The sequence below is a fragment of the Hyposmocoma kahamanoa genome, unplaced genomic scaffold (genome assembly GCF_003589595.1).
Source record: "Hyposmocoma kahamanoa isolate Upper Pololo Valley unplaced genomic scaffold, ASM358959v1 86, whole genome shotgun sequence".
In the NCBI taxonomy this organism is placed as follows: Eukaryota; Metazoa; Arthropoda; class Insecta; order Lepidoptera; family Cosmopterigidae; genus Hyposmocoma; species Hyposmocoma kahamanoa.
The window spans coordinates 4690208-4714144 of record NW_020654289.1 but is presented as its reverse complement, the minus strand read 5'-3'; the positions used below and the strand labels follow the sequence as shown (position 1 = coordinate 4714144).

Below are 23937 nucleotides of genomic sequence, written 5' to 3'. Positions count from 1 at the left end.
AATAGGTAAATAGAATTATAGTAACCATCACTGGTAGGTTACTTACTTACTAGATAAGTACCTATACTATACAGCTACATATCTATATCTATGTAATATAACTGCTCTGTGTCTACTTGTTAATAGACATTCAGTCAGTCGTTTATTGCATACTTATACATTTTTTTCTTAATCACGCATTGTAGACACTCGGTGTCTGTACCTGTGTTTACCTGGTGGTTACCGGTGTTTACCTGGATGTAAACACATCCACAATTTGAAAAATAATTAAATTCATTGAAGAAAAATGTATTTTTCTTTATGTTAATTATTAATAATTGATCATTTGAGACACCATGTGTCTCTAGGACCTGTGTCAGGCCATGTACTCTCGTTTTCCGTCCAACATCCATCCAAAACATTTACTGCCAAATAAGCAACACTCAACCAAAACTTAAAGGATTCATGATGCGAGTGAATCTACATATTTGACATTGTCATTTAATTTTATTGAGTATTGCTTATTTGATGTTTATTGTTTTGTACAGATGTTGGTTGTAGGACGAGAGTAGACCCCCAGGTTAAGTTAAACTCCTTGGCAACCGTGTCTCAGCTAGAAGAGATTAAGAACTCCAAGAAAAGAATATCTTTTAGTCTTTTAAATTGTTTGTTGGCTCTATTGTGACTAGTAATTATAAGTGACCAGATTCTGGAATAAGGCAATAAAATACAATAAATAACTGAGTTACACTATGTACAATGCTCATGTCAAATCATCGAATATGTAACCAGAAATAGAGACGAAATACTGGCAACACATCAGGCAAATGGGCCTTATATCACTTACCTAACATCAACTGTTGTTTGCGCTGAAATCACAAATTAGAACGCTGAAATAGTACAACACCAACAATTGGCCTGTGTGTAAGTCTGTGTGTATTCCAAAAATATTCTGGATTTATTGTAATATGGATAATATCTCTAACAATGGGAGGCTGGTCCATTCGGTGGTGTGGGGAAAACAGCAAAACATCCATTTACAAAACAAACAGAAACACATTTCATCGGGAATTAAATGTAATTTTTAAATTTTCTTCCATTATAGCAAAGCTCAAGTTAGACTGGTCGCCATCCATCAATTGTTTCGAATTCGGGCTGGCCAATCAGAGGGCAGTTGTGACCGTAATGATTTGGCAGAATAATTTTCAAACAAATGGAAAAGACGTTTCATCGGTATTTCTGGTTATTACTTGATGTGTGAAATTAAGTCATATTGGTTCTTCTTTTCTTTGTAAAAAAGGGATCATTATTTTAACTCAAATTGGCATTAAACTCGGATCTATTATATGGTACTACCATTCTTACTACTATGCAATAATGGATTTTTTTTTTCAGTAACAAAAAATATGGATCCTAACATCTATGCGCTGGTGTTGGATACTCTTAATAGAGCCACCAGCCAGGACCCAGAGGTGTTAAAGCCAGCTGAAAAGAAGCTGCAAGAATGGGAGATAGAACCTGGCTTCTATTCAGTTCTTCTGGTAACATATTCAAATATTTAATAATTGGATTTTAAAACTACTTTCGAATATGTGTGGGTAGTTTTCCACACTTTCCACCTTTGTCAGTGTTGTAATTGAGCAAGAGTGAAACAACAATTTTAAAATAAAATAATTGTGATCTTTCACAGAGTCACCTTCTTATTAACTTTCAATTTGGATTTATTAACACAGACAGGGGTGTCATTGTCAACTGTTTACAGTCTTGCTTGCACTTGTGCTCTGCTTAGTTTTCTAATATTTTACTTTTTTAAGGGGTACTACCTCCCCAGAGTGAATTCCTTTGCTCTGGTATCCATATTAACTGCCTCCATGGCCGAGCGGTTACCATGCCGGGCTGCCACGCAGAGGTCCCAGGTTCGATTCCCGGGCCGGGAGAAATATTTGTAAGGCCTACATTTATTTCTCTCATGAGTTTGGGTGTAATTTGTGGTTGTCTATGTGTGTGTCCATGGCACCCGCGACACAGGGTTTACCTAGTGCGGGGCTATGTTGAGTGTGTGCGTTATTATTATATTATTGGGAAGTCCCAAGTATGAGAGCAGGTAATTAGTGTGATTGTTTGGCACATATACAGTGTGTATATTAAGTCGATGTCAAGGAGGTCATGGTCTTCAAAAAAGCCTATGGTAAGTACTATGGTAATATTCCCAACTGTTTTTAAATTAAAGAAATATATATTTAAAGATGTCAGCACATAAAGCTACACTTTGACGTATCTCGATAGTTCTAACAAAAATTTGTAGACTGATGTGCTGTTGACGTACATTACGATTTTTACGTTTTTAACACCTTTGCACGCGACTGTACACAAACAAACTATCTTAGACACCGAAATCAAAATCAGAAAAAAAAATTGGGTTTTTCACATTGTAGCAAATATCCTGTTTAATGCTGTAATGTCTTCTTGGTTGATGAATATTTGAATAAAATCATAACTAAAGTAGATAGGTACGTATTTTTTTTAGTAATTAGATGAATAAGTAGACAAGTGTTAATAATTAAAAGCAGATGCGGTGTCATACAGTTTCAATTTTTTTTACATACCCTTTCAAGTAATTAAAAAAGATTGCTTTTTTTTTCATACTACTTTCATACTACTACTTTATTCTTGATATTTATAAAATACTTTTAGTGAGGAATTTTTAATACTTAGCTCATTAAAAAGCAGGTTGATTTAAGATAATAAAGTGCAAAAGATAGATAGAAAAAGACAATTATGTTAAAGTATAGTTGCGTCCGAAAATGTGTAATGTAAAATGTAAAAATCGTAATGCATATAAAATCTTTAATTTAAAAAAAACCGTTCGGAATATTACCTAGTACCATGGGCTTTTTTGTAGGCCATAACTTCCTTGATATCCCCGTCACGGCTTGACGTCGACTTATTACTTATTATTATTATTATTACTATTACTATTATCTACTATTATCTACTTTTACAGAATGTCCTCTCAAACCATTCAATCGACATTAAAGTCCGATGGCTCGCTGTCATGTGCTTCAAGAACGGGGTAGATCGCTACTGGAGACGTAATGCACCAAATGCGATCACTGATGACGAAAAATTGAAGCTCCGACAAGGATTGCTCACTACAAGCATTCTTAATGAGCCAGTTGCCCAGATTGCTACGCAGCAGGCTGTGTTAATTTCGAAGATTGCAAGGTAAGGTTATTGGCTAAGTACTACTTAAGATTTTAAATGTGAAATTGTAGTTTTACGTTAAATACATACATCCACACACGCCTGTCTCCCATCGCCTGTCTCCTACCTGCTACGCTCCTAGCAGTCTCTTCATAGTGCCTGTTTATACTAGTACTTTTAACGCGGCGTTTTTTTAGGACAGTCCCAATCCGATTGAGATACGTACGCCAAGGTCTGCCTCTCCCTACGCTTCCATCCACATTTGTTCTTATTTTTGCCATCAATCTACCAACATTAGTTTTTTCTACTACATGACCAAACTTTTGAAGCATTCTTCTTCTCTATCCTGGTTACTACATCATCTTTAATACCACAACGCTCTCTTACTACACTGTTCGGCATTGTCTATGACTAATACCGCACATATTGCGTAAAACTCTCATTTCTACAGTATTCACCCCATTTTCATGCTATTTCTGCCACACCAAACATTCACTACCATACACGAGGTTTGGGTTCTTTTTTTGGTAACTTAAATATCATCACACCGTCTACAACTCGGAATGGCAATAGATTTTCGGGTTCATCATAACACCTTTCCATCTTTAAACATGAAAACAATTGATCCATTGCTTGTAATTATTAGCTTTGAAAACATGTTAAATTAGCTCAAATAAAATTGATTTCAAATTCATTAAGGTTAGTTTCAATACATACAACATTGTATATCGAATGATTAAATTTATAGGTTTGACTGTCCAACAAATTGGCCGAACCTAGTGCCAGACCTTGTTGGAGCTCTCAAAGCTCCACAACCACTAGTTCAACATAGATCTTTGCTGATCTTCCACCATGTCGTTAAGGCTTTGGCGTCGAAGCGTTTAACTGGAGATAGGAGAACTTTCCAGGTAAGAAGTTTTTTGTGTTACTCTGACTCTGAATTACTGTACTTTTCTCCTTTTTTCTTATATTGTCCAGTGTAGTAGATGAGGTTGAAGTGATCAATTTATTGTTTTTTCATAAGTCTTGCGTTAGTAAGTAAAGCTGAAATTTATCAACAAACTTTAACTTATATTAAGCAAAAACGGTGAGCTAAGCAAGTTTTTCTTATTTACAAAACGAACTTTGTCTCAGTTTAAGCGAGAAATTAAACTACACTTTGAGTAATTGATGAAGTAATCATAAAGCTTGCCATTTTCAACCAGCTTAAAAAAGGAGGAGGTTCTATGTTCGACTGTATGTATTTTTTATGTATGTTTTGTCACCGATTTATCTGTCAATTGTGGACCAATTTTAAAAATTGTTTTTTTTTTTGAAAGAGTATACTCCTGAGATGGCCCCATTGTCACCAAGTCAGGATCTGATGAGGAGGTCCCAAGGAAGTCGTGGGAAATCCTCAAATTTTGTGGGCATGCAGTGTGTTTGTTAAACTCTCACAAATCAAAGATTCTCAAATAGACGTGACTCGTACTCAAACACCTAAATGGAAAAAATTTAGATATTGTGGTTTTGAAGTTGGTTGATTTAAAAAAAAGTTTGTTTATTGCTTAGTTGAGTCAAAGTTCTTTTTATAAATCTTAGCCTCATAAGTATATTCAAAACAATGCGACTAATGATGGAAAACCTAAATTTTAATAGGACAGTAAAGTTACTTGTGAAAGAGCTCCTCCAGGGAAGTACTGCCGCCACCTTACCTATTTCAGCCGCCAAGCAATAACGTGAGCGTTACTGCATTCCGGTTTTGAAAGGTATAGGTGCTAGTGAAATTACAGGTACATGGGACTTGTAAACATATGTCTCAGCGGTACGCACGCAGTGGCAGTGTCCCTCAGATTTTTGCGATTTAAAACTCTGAGTGGCACTGCCAGGCGTGTCGCTTACCACCAGGCGTACGACTTGTTCGTCCCGTCACTTGGTATCATAAAACAATAATTAGTTGCCGCATTTGGTTACTATGTTACAAAGTCAAGCTAATAAAAATGTGTTTTAAATATATATTTATCTCTTCTTTTCTAGGAACTAACAAATACAGTGTACTCATTCATTCTAAACCTATGGCATGAGAACACGGAATTGTTTCTCCGGCACATCCAAGAAGGGGCAGCAACTGAAATAATAACAGAGCATCTGGAAAAGGCTTTATTGTGCCTCAGGATATTGAGGAAACTGACTGTATTCGGTTTCAAAAAAGTACACGAGAGTCAAGATGCTGTTGCCTTCTTAAATGTTGTGTTCGATAGGGCAAAAACTAGTTTGGAGTGTAGTGAGTATCTTCTACTTTATTCAATGTTTTATTTTCTTATTCTAATTTAAGTATTATTACAGAGTTTTTATTTTCTTAATGTCTCTCGGGAAACTTCGTATTTCGGCTGTAATCGGGTTTTATTCAGTTGTCCTTTGACTTTGGTACAGACTGGACGCTTTCGGATGAGTTGGAAGTATATAGAGTTAATATTACATTTTTTATTTCAAATATATTAATAATAACGCACCCACTGAACATAGTCCCGCACACAGGGAAACCCTGTGTGCGGGACTATGTTTAAACTATGTTTAAACTCACGAGAGAAATAAATGTAGGCCATAGAAATATTGCTCCCGGCCCGGGAATCGAACCTGGGACCTCTGCGTGGCAGTCCGGCATGGTAACCGTTCGGCCACGGAGGCTGTGAATTATAGCTATATCAGACGAAGAAATGCGTTTAGATACCAACTGAATTGAAATGATTAATAACCGGAAAAATATTAATTTTTAGTTATACAAAAGAATCACACTTTATTTACTTTATATATTTGTTAACTTGCTTATTGACACGGAGTAAATTTTATTAAAAATGAGAAAATAGTTTTACAGTACTATATAGTTCACATGGAAATCAAAATCAAATAACAATGAAGTACAGTCATATACACAAGATACCAGACCCCCCAACCCGACTTTGTCGACATTTTTGGTTCTGAGCACAAAAATGTGGAGAAATTGTTAAACAAACTTAATCTTTAACCTGTGAGCCGTAAAATTTATTTTGGTATGACTCCCTGGTCGTCTCATTAGTGAATGACATTGTAAGAAAGTTTTTAAGCCAATTTGATCTTTAACGTATGGTTCTTACTTGTACAGAATACAAATTTCAACCAGCTTTAGTAAGGCCGTCGTGGCCTAGCGGTATAAGGATTACTGTGCAAGTTGAGGCAAGCATGGTTCGAATCACATTAAAAATAAAATATTATTTGTACATATAATATAAATATAATAATATAATATAAATAATATTTTATAATATATATAATATTGTATTTTTTTTGTTTTAACCTCTGGATAGGTGTAAGGAATGTATAAGATTTGTTCATACAAAACAATAATTTCTAATTTTAATAATTCCGTTAAGTATATTATTACAACACGAAAGAAAACTTTGAAAGTCACTAAAATCTTGAAAGTAATTAAAACTGAATAGGTAAATGGGAACGAAACGTGGAACAATGCGTAATCACAGAAGACACGATCGTATGCAAACTGCAGAGTGATTTCGATTTGTTAGGCTATCCATACCCACCTTATGTTGTATTAGTAATATCTACCCACCCACCTTAAGCAATTTCTAGTGAGCAAATGTTGTGATTTGTCAACGTCAACATTAAAAAGTGAAACAATGCTGTTAAAAGTATAACAAAATAGTGCTCGCGGAATCGAACCACGGGTATTGTAACTGGCAGTCGATACAACAAGCCGCTCGATCAATTTACTTGGATGTTAAATGACGAATTTAAATATTTTTTTGTATCTATGTGTTGTGGCGTTGTAATAAATGTCTATTCTATTCTATTCTATTCTATTCTATTCTATTCTATTATATTTTAAATTTTTTATTGGTTTTAAAAATAATATGTTGATCGTCTTCAAGCAACACTCCACTGTATTTCTTATACAATAAAGTTGAAATGACTTTAATTTTTTGTTTGCTCAATACGTAAGATGGCTCTCAGACCCAAATAGGTCGGTTTGGGCATGTTAGGGGTCAGGTATCTCATGTATATGACTGTACGTTGTTCAAAATTCAAATTATTATAGATTTTAAATCTAATAATTAAGGGCATGGAGATTAGTATTCGTGTGCATTCGGAAATCCGACGATTGCCGAGGGACATTGAGAAAATAGAAGCACTGTACACACTTTGTCAGAACTGAAAAAGCTGTGGTAGCTTAATGGTTTCACGTACTGACTGTCAAACAGAGGCCGTGTGTTCCAATCCAGACTCGCACCTCGTGAGTTTTCCGGAATTTATGTGCCAAATTTAGTTTGAAAACCATGAGATTTTCAGTGAAAGAAAACATCGTGATGTGAACCCTAGCCTGAGTGGAGACTCGTGTCCAGCAGTGGGATGTATAAATGGTGTTGTTTATGATGTGTAAGTGATAGCACCATGCTACGCTACCTAGAGCCACTGTTTTTTTTTAACGCACACGCTCATAGCCCCACGCTAGGGAAACCCTGTATCGCGGGTGCCATGGACACACACATATGTAGACAATTATAAATTACACCCAAACTAACCAGAGAAGTACATGTAGGCTGTATAAATATTTCTCCCGACCCGGGAATCGAACTCCCACGACTACGTGGCAGTCCAGGATGGTAACCGTTCGGCCACAGAGGCTGTCTTTTGCGTTTGTTGTTGTTTAATACTACCACATGTCAATAAATGTGAGACTAGTTGTCTCAATTCTGCCAGTGTCCATTTCATGCTAGTTTTATAAACATCATGGACGGAGTGTATACAGGAAATTTGTTCGGTGACTCAGAGCGAGCATCAAAGGGATTTTTGCACAAATTGATTCCTAGAACAAAGTAGACTGTACAAATAAAGGTGGATACTGCGATCGGCGTTACGGGGCGTAATGTAACGTGTTACACAGTGAGCGTTCGTGCAGTCAGTATGGGGAAACATGGCGCTCGCAGCGAGTAACGAGCTCCACCCCGTTGTCGTTTTTTTGGCGAATTCTGTGAGTGTTACGCGCTTTAGTCAGTCGCAGCGAGTCATCACGAGCGCATGTAGCACAAACGTCGTGTTAGGTATTTCGGGCCTTTTATTAGTTTTGATTATTTGTTGTTAAAAAGATGGAGTGGGACAAAGAGAAAACTGTATTTCTTAGACTAATATAGAGAAGAACCTATTTTATGGAACCTGGGTCATCCAGAACATTATACGGCAACGAACCAGGAGCACAGGCAAGCCAAGAGTTCGGAACGAGCGTGTTACACGAATTTTAGTACGCGGCGTAACGTATCATGCTCGTTGCGAATGGTACATTACGCCCCGTAACACCGGTCAATACCCACCTTTAGACAACACAAATTGTTAGTAACATGACATGTATGCATATACAATATGTAGAAATATAGTGTTAATACACGAACAATATTTACAATTTAATATGGTTCATGTGTACAAAGCAGGGAATAATGATACATTTTTGAGTGAGAGTGGTAGGACGAGTGATAGAAGAAGGAGGGAGGATGTCATACAGGGAACATCGTAATTTAGTACTATCAAAGAATATAATTATGATCCAAGTTTCCTTCGTCGCCAATAAATGTTTCCCATACTCACATCTCCCTCCACCCGCACGTGCACGTCACACATTGCGACCGAAGTTCGGTTATAATTACCCGCGTAACAGCGTTAGAGCGTAAATTATGTAACTCTAAAACGCGACTTAGAATGGATCTTGCTGGTGCCGAAGATGACGTCCTTGGTTGGTTCGCAGGGAACGGAATATCTTTTTATCCTCATATAAGCGTTTAAATGAAATTACGATGAGTAGCGGAGTACAGAAAAATGTATTTATTTATTTTTGGAAAACCAACAGCTACAAACAATTTTTAAAAACAAGAATAGAAACAGCCAATTTTGGTTTCCACTGTAATGGGTCTATGGAACACCGTTTTATGTTCAGTTATTATAAGCTATGTATGTTATTGTTAAATAAAAGTAATAATTAATATCAATCGTCAAAACCAGTGACGTTTGGGTTTATTTTCTACCAAGGAATAGTATAAGAACTCAGTACTGAATTTTATAACAAAAAATAAATATATTCCTTTGTAATACACAGATCATAAAAGCATCACAAGAATGGATTTTGAAATGCTGTGATCCGCTTTGCGGCGTACAACTTTTTATAACTTTTGTGTAGACTTTCATGCTATAATTTGTATACTACGCTCATACAGAAATATTTTCGTAATCTTACAGGAAAACTCCTAAAAGGCCGTGGTATCTATCCTCTAGAACTTTGTGAGAAATTTATAATTCACCTCACAAAAGTGGCTATAGGCGTCTTGTGCTTCCATCCGTTCTCCTACGTGCCTCTTATTCGACCGTCTTTGGAATTCGCCCTCTATTATTGTTTCACCGAGCAAGGCATGGCGCTGATATATGAAAGATTCACAATACAGTGCCTGAATATTGTTAAGGGTATATTGCAGTGTGTAGAGTATAAATTGCCTAAAGGCATGGAACAGGTTAAAGAGCCATGTAAGTATTGATTTTAAATTACATTAGTAACTAGGAGACATTTTACATTTTTGACAGCGAATTCGGCTGACGAAGGGGGCGCAGTCGACGCACTATATACACCGAGTCGACTGCCACCTTTGCCGAAATCATATGTTAAATACATGTTCACTCATAGAGACACAACAAATCGTTGCAACGTTCAACAAACTGATCGGGTAGGTAGGTATTCCCCGGCCCAGCACGCGCATCGTGGACGGACGCGGCCGCCGACACGTTGAAACTTGTTTGGTCTGATTGACACCAAATCGATTCAGTCGACTAAAGGGTTAGATGGAGAGAGTTTATCGCACGCTTCGTGACGTAAAAACGTACGCGATTATCGTTAGCAATAATCGCCATAAGATTATCGTATCATAATGTTTACTTACATTCAGGCAAGAACTAAAATCTCGCCTACGATTATGTCATACGAGATTCGCAAGCAACTTAATCGCCTCCTCGACTGTTTACACAGAGAAATATGTAGTAAGGAGATTCTTGCTTACGAGTTTCCGACTTATTTAAACACGATCTCGAATGACATATTTTAAAGTTCATACGATTATCGTACAAATCGGTTCGAACCGTTTTGAGTGCGAGTATTGCCATTCGAGGTCAGCGGTATTGACTATGGATGTACCAAAATGACACAAAAATCATTCAAATTTGGAACTGCTGATAATATTAAACTCATTGCACTGTATAGAAATATACATTTTTTTTCAAATTTTATAACATTTCTTAATCCAAAATTTTTTTTCGTTCACGTTTCATTAATTGTTGTCTTAGAAAAGCAGTGATAATCAAAACACCCTCGCGCACTGCACTCGTGGTAGAAACGGCTAGCACAGAAACTCGAAATACGATTTTTGCTTTCGAGTTCTGTTTACACGGAGACGTTCAATATTCAAAGGCGAGGCGATTATCGCTCACGTGGACGGTCGATAGTGGCAGGGTGGACTAACATCTCCTAGATTATTCAATTTGTACGTCAATGCACTGATTGGTGAACTCAGCAGCACGCATGTCGGCTGCTTTGTTGACGGAATTTGTTTAAACAACATTAGCTATGCCGATGACATGGTGCTGCTGGCGCCATCGATCAGTGCATTGAGAAAACTAGTTGGAGTATATGTATGTATATATAGATAGACAAACAAAAAAACATAATATATATATATATATATATATATATACTTGTTTACTCGACAGAATCGATCCGGAGTCAATGCACTGTTGGCTCTAGATAATGAGGTCCTGGGTTCGATTCCTTGTAGGACCAATTGGAGAAACCGCCTTGGATTGAATTCCGTTGCCCAGCTGCTACTTATACTCCCTGGTTTGAGACCAGGTAATTGGTCTGTGTTGAAACACTGTGGGGTTTGGGTTAGATTGGATTACCTGAACCCCCGTTAAGACATCTGTAATAACATTTATTTTTTGTTTTTATAGTCTCTGTGATGATGCGACTTGATTACGTCCGTAGTAGTTTAATAAAATGTTTTAACCCTTCCAGTAACCCTGCAAGCGCATCAAACGAAAATGGAATTCCTGGACCAAAACACTGTATGCCACATGTGCAGACATTTAGTGACACATTACTTCCTTTTATCATCCGACGATTTGGCTCTATGGGACGCCGAACCAGAGAGCTTTGCCACTGATGAGGCTGGGGAATCTTGGAAGTATAGTCTTAGGGTGAGTCTCTATAGGGTAGTTCCTGTAATATAGGTTTTTAAGTCGATATTTGTTTAGGGGCTTTGATCACTATTGAAAATGATGACCAAAGCCCCTAAAGAAACATTAGAAAAACAATACATTAAAAAACTTATAGAATACTAACAGATAAATCAAAATATTATAACATAAATACAAAATCTCGCGGCACTACTTGTTGCCTCAAACACCACACCACACAAACCACCCACATTTAATGTAGCAAAACCAACCTGTGCAAATAAGCACACCTTGATCGGTTGTCCGAACACTCTTTGTGCCGTTAACACACGTTGCACTGAACTTAGAAATTTTAGTCTATGTTGCCACACGGATTTGAACCGTCGATCTCTCATTTAAGAAGCAACATTCTCCCAAAGGCCTACTACGGCTTCCTTCGATATACGAAATTAATAGTACATCTTTAGCTCATGAAGAGTGTACAGGGCATGTATTTAAATAATCTCTTTAAATTTGCAAAAGCGGCAGGCAAAAAATCTAAATGGTAATTTTTTTAATGACTGATCCTCTTTTTATTAAGACATGAAGCATATTTTAATTCTGTTCTGCGCCACGCAAAAAATGTTTGATATGTATAAATTAAATTTGATAGTTATGTTGGGCCTCACAACTAAGAGAAATAAAATTTAAATACTTATTTTAAAAACTAAGTTAATATTGATTATATTTGTATACTAATATTATATTAATTATAATATAATTTGATCTGAAAAAATGTTCTTAATCGCAAGCAAATTGGTTTCTGGTAGTCGTTGGCCGCTGCCGTGTCACGCTTTTTTTACGCGGAGAAACCCATCATGGATACCTTGCGCCTGGGGATACAGACGGAAGGTTCATAGCCTACTGAGATCTCGACCCACATGCAGACGATGAACGTGTGTCCCCACGTTCGTCGTCGTGGCTCCCTATGGGGGAAGGTGGTGACCGAAGTCACGCCGTCTTCTCCCTATCCTTCGGCGCCGGACGCCGACAGTGGCCACAGCCTCACTGTCTCTCTCCGCCGCCTCCTTCTGCGATAGGACGATTTCGCAGAAGGTGAGGACCGCTTTCCAGGACCCCTCGCTGTCGACCATGGCGCGAACCACTGTCGGCAGAGAGAGATCCCTTCCCACAACGGCGCTAAGTGATCGGCGCTCCTCCGCCCAGGCCGAGCAGACCTCCAGTATGGGCCGTCACCACGGGGCAGCCACCGCAGTCATGGCACTCCGATTCATATACTAACCTAACCTCACCTATTGAATGGAGGGCGCAACCAAGCAGCCAAGATTTATTAGGAGATCAATATCAAAAGATATACTGGTTATAAAAGTCATCAATCGTTAAAAGAAAAGACCAATAATAAAAAAATAGGATCAAATATCATTTTTGAATATCAAATATTAATTTAGTATGCTTAAACATAATAATAGAGTTACCTTGAGTGGAGTTCATTTATAATTTGTCCGTAGATCAACTAATATGTACGGAACTTTACAACAAATTAATATATGTATCAAACATAAAAAAATATAATTTATTAAAAAAAGTGCACATTTACAATAGATCACTTGTTTTTTGAGTATCTAATACGACTCATCCGTAGAACAAAGATCTATGTGCAAGACTACTTGTTCTCAGGACATAGTACATTTCGTTCGTTCTTCTTCGCTGTAGATGTCAGATTGACTGTTGTTTGATTTTATATTTCAGAAACGAAATAAGGTACATAAATTCTCAAAACACTTTTACATGGGCCTTAGTTTGAATAACGAAATGATTCTCGTAATGTACCTATTCTCTTTTCGCTATATAATCACAACGGACTCTGTTCTTTGGATGACTCGATTAATGTTATTATTTGATCCTCAAATCCATTATCTATTTCTCGCCATTTTAAATGAGACTATTATCTAACGTCATAGTCACTTTGGTTTGTTTGAAAAAAAAAACAAATATACGCGAATTTCTCACAGATGGCGCTAAGACAAAAAAAGTCGAATTTGTATCTGCAACACGCACTTAGAGAAATTTGTAAGGTCTGCCAGCAGACCTTATGCGTGTTCGTTTCGTGACTTAGGTGGGAAAGCGTCTAGCACGGATTGCTGGAAGGCACTGGTTCGAATCTAGCCTTATTGAAGGAAATTTTCTTAGTGTTCGATTTTTGTATTAACAAACTAGTGGAGTAAATTCATAAAAAGAATTGAATGTCATGATAGTGAAAGATTTACAAATTGCAAATGTACGTGATTCAGATCTGAAATAACATTTTAATTTCCAATCTGTACGTTAAATTGCAGCAGTGAACATAAACCATCTCCTTAGGGGCTACCCGTGTTCAGCATTGCAACATATACTGTATTGGCAATTATTCTGCCGTTCACTAACTAAATCGCTGCTAAGTGATAAATGGTCAAATATGCGTTTTGAATAGCAAAATATAGAGCAAAAAATTCTCTTTTAAGAATAGTTAAAATTAGTTAACATGTTCGACTTATCGGAACTTACCCTAACGTTGCATAGCTGAAATATCATTAAACAAATCGAGTTCTTAGGTTTTCGCGATTGTTATACATAGGAATGAAACTATTTTTCCGGATTTAAATCGCGTATATTTGTTTTTTCAAACAAACCGACGTTTCGGGCCCTTTACAGGTCCCATGGTCACGGTTGACTGAGGTGGTACAGTCTTCAACCAGTTATGTCTAATATTGATGCAAACCACCCTATTTTTTCACTATAGTTACAATACTTATTAATTAAATACCTTATTTTTAATTTTACAAAGAAAACATTCCAATTTACGCTAACATTAAGTTTTACAAATTATTTTATTGAATGAATTTTTTATTAAGTTAAATTTATTATTAATTATTAATAGAAATTAGAATAAATTAAAACATATTAATTAGTACTGCAGTCTTATGTCTGTTTGGGATTTTTCATTAGAGGAAATACTGGATCCCAAACTGGTGGTACGGAGAAACCATCTTCCCTGTTGAAATTAGGATGTTTTTTAATTTCAATGGCCTCTCGCAGCATCCTGGGCAGATAACGGACTTCTTTTGCAAGGACCTGGGGTTTGTCAAACTTCATTGAATGTGTAGGTTTATCCATGACATGCTCGCAGACTGCAGACTTGTTTACGCGACGTGTGTGTGTTGTCAACCGTGACCATGGGACCTGTAAAGGGCCCGAAACGTCGGTTTGTTTGAAAAAACAAATATACGCGATTTAAATCCGGAAAAATAGTTTCATTCCTATATCATTAAACAATTTCAATATTCTAAATCAGGGTTATGGTTTTTTACGATATTTCAAAAAAATATTTTTCCCGTGGTGTAGGCTGCATAAAATAGGATTTTATGCTCTAGTGCATAAAATAAGGAAAAACCATCACATTAAATATGTCTAATTCTTGTAATTTTACATTCAATTTTAATTAAATAATCGTTTATTTGTAATATTGTTGTTTAATTTCCTCGCAATCGAAGTGTAAAGCAGAGTGTAGAACTGTGTGTATAACTCGTTCATAAACCCATTTTACCCTCGAATTAAGTATCCACTATATACTTAAGTAGATATAGTACTTAAGTATATACTCGTCACGGGTAAAGTGTCGCGTTTTATGCACTAACAAGTGCATAAAACGCGTACAAATCTACTGTTGTCATTGAGCCACGTTTTGGTAAGCGACGGCAGTATTATGATGGAGACATAAAATGTCAACGTCAATGAGACGTCCATAAATATCTATTCGTTTCAGCCATGCACAGAAGCGGTATTCATAGAGCTATTCCAATTCCGCAACATCCTAGCGCCCGAGTTGGTTCGCCTGCTCGCGTCAGTGCAGCAGCAGAAGATCGACCCCGAAGACCTGCCTGCTATATTGAGGAAAGATGCCATTTATAATGCTGTCGGTTTGGCTGCCTTTGACTTGTATGATGACGTGAGTTGATTGTCATTGTTGTTTTCTACACACATTTGAAGATTCCACAAAATTGTGAAATTATGCGCCTAAGTGATTTGAAACTATTGCGATCTCGCTCACGTACTCCTGATCACATTGGAAGAGAGACGGCAATGACATTATTAAGTACTATACCATTAAGTAGCAGTGGAGTTCCTTGTGAAAGAGTTCGTCCAGAGAAGTACTGCCATCTTACCTAGTTCTGCCGCCAAGCTGTAATGTGAGCATTACTGTGTTCCGGTTCGAAAGGGTGTTGGTAAATTAAAGGCACTTTGGACTTGTCAATTTATGTCACAGGGTGACAGGCACAGTGAAAATCTTTGCGATTTAAAGCTCTGAGTGTCACTGCAACTGCTATGGACAGGCGTGTAACGCTTACCACCAGGCGTACGGCTTGTTCGTCCCGTCACTTGTTATCTTAAAGAGAAATAGTCAAGGATAATTGTTAAAAACAAAAGTTTTCATTGACACCCACATTATGAATGACGTAGTTAAACTATGCATTTTCCCAGGTGGACTTCGACGAATGGTTTACAAAAGTTTTGAGTCAGGAGCTCAAGATTAAAGATAACAATTACAGAATTATCAGACGAAGGGTTTGTCAACTTATCGGTGAGTATGCGAGTATGTCTAAATATGGTATGTTTTTGTTAAATTGTCAAATAAACCACCTAATATATAATGTATTGGTAAATTTTGGTAATTTATGTACTTTTAAATTTTTATTTAGTCCTATTAATATTAATAACCGTACGCCTAATGAAAGATGCTTGTTTAACAGATTAATAAAGCACTAACAGACTAACAAAACTATTTTTATTATTGTTAAGATCAAATATCGAACAACACAAAAAGAAATTCCTTAGATCTGACTGGACTCTAACCAGTATCTGTAGTTATGCCGGGATCACTCGTAACCAACTGAGCTACAGAGCTCTTGTCTGTAGTGTAATCACAAACTATATTCCCAAAAAAAGCACATGAATATCATGATATTCAATAAATAATATTGCAAAGCTCTTTTCTTCTTAATCTAATTTCTTAAAGTAGGAGCTTGGTGATGTATTAGTTTTGCCTTTTCGGCGACGATACGGAATCGACTTATTAGGTCAGGCAGTTTAGCCACCCGTGGCCCTATCAATCATCGAGGTTATACTGACTAATCCAACACATATTGACTCTCTGCAAATTGTTATAGGACAATGGTGCGGCGTACGGGCCTCTCAGTCCCTCAGGCCGGCAATGTACGAGGCCTTGTTGGAGCCTCTGACATCATCGACGGAAGACGCGGCGGTGAAGCTGGCAGCGGCCGAAGCGCTGAGGAGCACCATAGACGATTTCAATTTCGACGTGGAACAGTTCTCGCCTTATGCGCCACATGCACTTGCCGCGCTCTATAATCTCCTGGTAGGTTTTTATTCGGACGTCATTTTTTTTTCAGAACCTTAAAACGCTCCTCTGTAAACTTGGCAATTTCGACATACGATACTTTACGTATGAGGGGCCGATATATCCCTGGATGGCGACCCTGCCAGGATATAGCACATATATCTCTGGACCGTAGTGAGTAGTAAAGTGAGAGCATTCGTTGTCCCAGGTGGAGTCGGAGGAGTGCGACACGAAGATGCACGTGCTGCACGTGATCTCGTACGTGATGGAGCGTTGCGGGCCCGCGGTGGCGCGATCCGGCGGCACGGGCGCGCTGTTCGCCTACCTGCCGCAGCTATGGCACCACGCCGCCACGCACAACATGCTGCGCGCCGCGGTGTTGTCCGCCGTCGTGCACCTCGTCAAAGTACACATTATTACACGTTTTCCCATCAATTGCTATCGAAATATCGTCGGTGCTTTTATTTTATTTTGTGGTATTTCTTTAAACCGACTTCAAAAAAAGGTGGCAAACTAGAGGATGAATGACTTTTGAGGTCGGTTTTTTTTTAGTACTATGTATAGAGATTGTTATAATATCAAGTGACGGCACTAACAAGTCGTGCGCCTGATGGTAAGCTACACGCCTGTCCATAACAGTTTAAAGCATAGTTATATAATATAGTTATATTTTATTTATAATAGGGGTTAAAGTATGAAATTGCCGATTTGTACTGAAAATCTAAATTGTTTATTTTTTAAATTTTTAACAAATTTATTTAATCAAAATAGTTGCCATTATTATCTATACATTGCTGCCATCTAATGGGAAGGTTATTAATGCCTTTGCGATAGAACTCCGACGATCTAGACTGCACAAACTGTGTGAAAGCATTTTGTACTGCCTCCTGGGAAGAAAACTTCTTGTCACGTAGATAATTGTCCAAATCACGAAAAAAATGGTAGTCCGTTGGAGCAAGGTCTGGTGAATACGGAGGATGACGAATGGTTTCTAACTGCAGTTCCTGAAGGGTCAAAATGGTTTCTCGTGCTGTGTGAGGTCTCGCGTTGTCGTGGAGCAATAATGGTGAAGATCGATTCATGAGTCGGGGCTGTTTTACTGCTAGTTTTGTCAACATGGTTCGGAGTTCGGCACAATAGACATCTGCCGTTATTGCTTGACCAGATCGGAGAAAACTATAGTGAATAACACCATGCTGAGACCACCAAACAGTTACCATTACCTTTTTATTGGTAAGTTTTGCTTTAGGACACTGTTGTGGCATTTGACCTGGGGTCAGCCATTGCATTTTTCTTTTCCGGTAATCATAAAGAATCCACTTTTCATCACATGTTACAATTCGATCCAATATTCCTTCATTTCTGTACCGGTTCAACAAGGCAACACAAGTTTCAACACACTTTCTGCAGATCAGTCAAATCATGAGGCACCCATTTTTCGTATTTTTTTATTTTATTGATTTGACGCAAGTGAGTCAATATTGTGGGTAAGGTAACGTTAAACCATGCCGCTAATTCCTGGGTAGTTTGACTAGGATCGGCTTCCACTATCTCTCTTAATTCACCGTTATTCACCTGTGTGGGCGGTCTTCCTCGTGACTCGTTCTTTAAGTCGAAATTTCCATCACGAAAGCGTTTAAACCAAAATCGCACGGTGCGTTCATTAGTAGACCCCTCTCCAAACGCAGCATTGATATTGCGGGCTGTTTCTGCCGCGTTAGTTCCGCGTCGGAACTCGTATTCAAAAATCACTCGAATTTTCGCAGTATCCATCTTTCTTGTCTAAATTGAATAACAAAAACAATTGAAAGTCGATATTCAAATGTTTCAAATTTAAAAAAAAAAAAAAATCACAGAAACCATTTGAAAAAAGTTTCATTCGAAAACCTCAAACCATGAAGATTCTATGAAAATTCAAAGAACCTATTGCAATAAAACGGCAATTTCATACTTTAACCCCTAATATTTCTGTATATTTTCATAAATAACAGCTGCCAATTGAAGGTAGAGATAGCTTTTTTTTCTGAAGCGAGTGCGATTAAGACGCATGAACTGTGGTCATAGATTATAAGTTCGTGACCGTCAGGATGGCTGGTCGCCTGTGGCGTCTGGCACTGAGTGTATATTCAAGACTTACTACATATTTGCTACTATTTGCTACCTTTTCTAAATAATTGCAATATTTCTCAATATTTTTTTTAAATTTCTAATATATCAATATTCTGAGAAATTTAAAAAAAATATTGACCAGCCATTCTGATATCAGGATGACTGGTCGCCACTATATTCAGCATGAAGGGAGCAGATTTTCCAATAATTGCTACATATTTGTCAATTTCACGAATTTAAGATATACGCTTCCTATCTACATTAGTTAAAAAAATATAAACGATTGAACATTTTATGAGGAAGTGCCAACACCTTCCCTTTATACTATGGCAATAAAGCACTAAAAACTTGCTTTTTAAATTTATTCAGGCACTTCTGTCAGTTCAAACGACTCACGTTTTTTAAAAAAGTTTCTATGTGTTGTGGAACAGATTTTAAATGTCGGTTTTTATGAACGTAATGTATCTTGTGTATAACATCATTGATAATATCGTATTTAACTCTTTATCAACTTAAATTGATTGTTATTTGTTTTGTTGTCCATATAATAAATACTGAAATGAGTAAATATTCCATTGTCTTTTTAGGCACTAGGAGAGTGTTCACCAAACGTAAGACCGTGGATACTAGGTGTGGTGAACGAAGCAACGAAGCTAACTGAACCAGCACACGTGTACCTTCTAGAGGATGCGTTGGAGTTATGGCTGGCTATATTGGAGACTTCGCTAGTGTGTGACCCGGCCACTTTGCAGTTGGCTGATAATCTCTACCCTATTCTAGGTAAGATAATAGGAGTATATATTTTTTTTAATAATTTTTAATTTTTTTTAATTTTTTTTTTATTAATAATAGACACACGCTTGGTCACAATCTCGCCTGATGTTAAGCGACTATTCACTAACGACGGTGCGCCTAAAAAACGCCTATTCACTCTTGTCTGGAATACCCAAAAATAGCCCCAATTGTATTCCATTCGTTTGCCGCAAGTAATCAGAAAGGAGGAAGCAAAACGCTTAGTGCGATTGGGTGGTATATTAACGACATAAGGATGGAGTGTTCCGGATCTTCTAGTCGAACGGAGGAGGAACGGTGAGGGTGGAACTAAATTGAAAACCGACAAGCAAGCTACTTTTCTGCGATGGTCGAGATTTTGTAGCTCCGACTCAACAAGAGAGTTGTTGTTAATAAGGCTCTTTGCTTTTCTCTCCACCGAGTCCAAGGCAGCTAACTGATAATGGGTAGAGCCGTCCCAAAGGTAGCAGCAATACTCCATAAACGATCGAACTTGTGCTTGAAGTACCAATAACTTATAGGGTGTTGACATAGATTTATGTAGGTGAATGGACACGATAACAAATCCGAACCACCTTAAGAGCTGTACCAGCTTAAGAAATAAAACTGTACACTGTACTGTTTACAGTTTTATTTCTTAATGTAAACTTCGGAATTATTAGTTTTTGTGGTAGCTGGCTATTGCGTTGTCATTATGCTGCTGTTATGCATTCTGAGCCTAGTGTATTTGGTAAGGTGGTATGGTATATAGAAACTTGACTTGATAAAAGTACGACGTTTTATGGTGTGTTTACATAGGGTCGACTGCCGCCTTTGATAGACTACCTCGCTTTGCCAAAGGACGTGCAATCGACTTGAAGTTTACATCGTTTCAACTACCGCCACCTCGGCAAACGAATTAGGCTGACTAAAGTTAGGCGTCCACGGATCCGCAGCGCACGCATCAGACGGATCGCATTATACGGATTTTAGTAGTCTTTGTATAAAAGTTCATACAACTGCGTCCACTGATCCGCATCGCGCGAACCGCACGGCCTGTCGGTAATGCCGACGCAATTGCTCGGAGGGGCAACTTTTCAGATGCGTGCCGACGACGTCATATGGATTGCGTATCAGTGGACGCACACCGCGCGTGCGCCGCCGCGTTGCGATCTCTTCTTAAATATGTCATGTATCCAGATATCATGTTTCCTTTTTTTTTACCTTCTTTCTTCTTCTGCCAACAAACAAACCACCACCACAATTGTCCTTCACCACTTTTCAAATCCATTGTCTCGCACACACAAGTTTCACTCGTCCGCTCGCTACGAAAAGTGGCGACGGCAATCCGATTGCTGCGGATATAGTGGACTCACTGCCACAAACCGAGCTTGATGCGATCCGTCCGATGCGTGCGCTGCGGATATGTGGACGCTTAAGGTGTAGTAGTCGATGCGCTGTTTACACCGAGTCGATTGCTGCGTTCACTGGAATCACGAAATCAATAAATACAACGATTCGGTCGCAACGTCTAAACTGTACTCTGATTCAGAACTCTTCGATATTTTAACCGAATCGATCGATTGGATATCGTTCTCGAATCGAAGGGCTCTTTCCGAGCTATTCAGAACATTCGAGTTAAACGTTCGATTCGGATTCGGATACGATATCGTTAACCAACAGAGTTTACAGTTAGTCGGTGAAATAGATAATAAGAAAAATGAAAATCCTTTTAATATACATTTTTAAGACTTTAAAGGTTTAAAATATAGGAGCGCATTAGTCTTGCATTAAAATAAATTAATAAAATTGAACAAAATCCAGATTTTATATAAAATAAGAGATTTCCATATTACATTCTTGCTTTGTAAACAATAGGACGTTCGGTAACTTTCATTCGAACTGTTGAATAACATTTGTAGCCTTTGCCGGTCGAGAAGTTCGAATACGATGGTTTGACGTTTGTTTCGGTTGTTGTGAATACTAAATTAAAAGAAATGGTACGATATCAAATCGAATCGGTCGACAATTGAGTTATCGTAAGGTTCTGTATCGACCCCCTGATCGGGTAGTTAGGTAGGTATATTCCTACCTACTCGATCTCCAACGTAGAATGCGGCCGCGGACACGTCGAACCTTGTTTGGTCGACTGTTGCTTGCCGAAGGCGACTGATTCGCCAGACCGTGTTTACACCTTGCCGACTCGGTTAACTTTGGCAGCGAACTGCCTTTGTCAAACGACTCTGTGTTTACACTGGGTACGCTGCCACCGTCGGCTGGCAATTGGAGGCCGTTTGTTGACCTAGTGTAAATATGGCCCTTATTCCTTACTTATGTCGAATGTTATGTCGTTACTTTTTCCAGAACAATCTTCCGAACATCTCCGAATAGTAGTCTATATAATGCAAGCGTACACCCTTCTATGCCCTGAGGAATTCCTCTCAGGACCTGGAGCCAAATGCATGGCCCTTCTCGAAGATATGTTGGGAGATATGAGGACCGAAGGTGTTATAACGGTGTTGAAGATGGCCGAAATCTGTATAAGCGTTACGTTTCCGGAACGCAATGCGTTCTTGGGTGTGAAGGTTATATGGCCTATTTTGATTAGGGTTATACAGTGAGTATTTTTTCTATATGGCATAACGCTGAATTGAAGTATCATTAATATGGCACATAGGCTTTTTTAAGACATGTTTTTACACGATAAGGACTTGGAAATTAACTTAAATGTTTTAGTATACTGTGGTAAAACAAATGGGGGGGGGGGGGGGGATGTTTTAATTAAAAGAAGTCGTAAAGGAGAAATTACTATTACGGGGAATGTACTACGCCACAGTTATTTAGGGTCTAATAAGTGAAATAAATGATCCAAATAAAGTGAAACTACTAATTTAAAACATTTTGTTATTTTTCTAAATAGCTAGACGTCTAAATAGAATCAAGTCTAATGTACGATGCTTAGAAAGTATTTTATACCTCCCTAAAACATCATCAACCCATTATACAATCCATTATACGACCCACTGTTGAGCACGGGTCTTTTCTAAGGATAAGTCACTTAACACACTTTTCTTTTCATCTTCACACTTTTTTCCGAGAGTTGCGAACCTTCTTCGACATGAAGGTTACATTACGATATTTTCTTTCTCAAACATTCACAAATGAACGTAACTTAGAAAGTGAAGCCTTACATGCTGCCACAAGGTTTCGAACTTAACACTCGACTACTTAACATTTTACACTAATTTCTATTTCCGTATATTTATCGTTATCGTGTCGTATATTGTGAAAATAGATAGCGCGTGAAATGAGAAGGGTATAGTATCGTGTATTGTAAAGACCCATAATGGGTAAAATGGGAAGTTTACATGACTTAAATTGGCAACTTTGTGGTAACATAATTGAATAAAATAAATCTGAAGAAGGTTCTAAAATCTCTCACTAGATGTCACGGGCAGAATGCCGAAACACATAAGAGAATTTCGACAACTCGATAACTTTACCCGTAGCTCAGTTGGTAAGAGCAATACTACGGTGCAGTATGGTCGTGGGTTCAAGTCCTATCGGGTCGAAGAAAATTTTTCTATGTGTTCGACCTTTGTACTAATAATCATAAAAATAAATCTATAAATTATTTCAGCTGTCTACTTGAAGGTGACGACCTACCGATGGTGCTATCGGTCCAATTGTGCCTCCTATCTCGCGTCATTCTGATATCGTCAGATCTGTTCTACAAAGTCGTTCAAGAGGCATCGAATGGCGTGACCGAATACGATTCCGATCCCGCCAAAGTACTGAACAGGATACTGCACGTTTGGACGGAGAAGATGAACTTGGTGACTCAGGTCGAAAGGTGGAAGGTTGTGGGTTAGTAGTACTTTTTTATCGCACCTTAAATAATAAAGCGACATAATTGTTAAAGTTATTGTAGATAGACGAAGCTATATATTATACTCTATCCTTTTTGAAGATGGAGTAACTGTTCATTGCGAAAAAGTGTTGCCCACTTGCTGGTGATTTTTTTACAGACCCCTATTATATGTATATAACGGTAACTGTGTGGAAATGAGTATAAAAATGTATAGATTGGAGTCGATAAATGTCCTATCGACTGTTGATTCCATGTCGATCACGATTATGCAATAAATAATCGAAATTGTTTCATTTGAATCATCATCGGCCCATTATTCGTCAACACACACACACACACACACACACACACACACACACACACACACACA

The 23937-nt window shown here is 38.0% G+C and overlaps 1 protein-coding gene across 1 annotated transcript in view; it reads left to right on the top strand.

Moving 5' to 3' along the window:
- Window positions 1-1374: 1374 nt before the first annotated feature.
- LOC113234875 (importin-11) overlaps window positions 1375-23937 on the top strand; it is a 32533-nt gene continuing 9970 nt past the window's right edge. The window contains exons 1-13 of the mRNA XM_026470397.1: window positions 1375-1520; window positions 2984-3204; window positions 3932-4091; window positions 5200-5446; window positions 9442-9723; window positions 11261-11442; window positions 15224-15406; window positions 15940-16039; window positions 16626-16834; window positions 17025-17222; window positions 19513-19705; window positions 22061-22313; window positions 23337-23563. Of these exons, the coding sequence (XP_026326182.1) occupies window positions 1386-1520; window positions 2984-3204; window positions 3932-4091; window positions 5200-5446; window positions 9442-9723; window positions 11261-11442; window positions 15224-15406; window positions 15940-16039; window positions 16626-16834; window positions 17025-17222; window positions 19513-19705; window positions 22061-22313; window positions 23337-23563 (2590 nt within the window). The 5' untranslated portion in view covers window positions 1375-1385. The remainder of the gene's footprint in view (window positions 1521-2983; window positions 3205-3931; window positions 4092-5199; window positions 5447-9441; window positions 9724-11260; window positions 11443-15223; window positions 15407-15939; window positions 16040-16625; window positions 16835-17024; window positions 17223-19512; window positions 19706-22060; window positions 22314-23336; window positions 23564-23937) is intronic.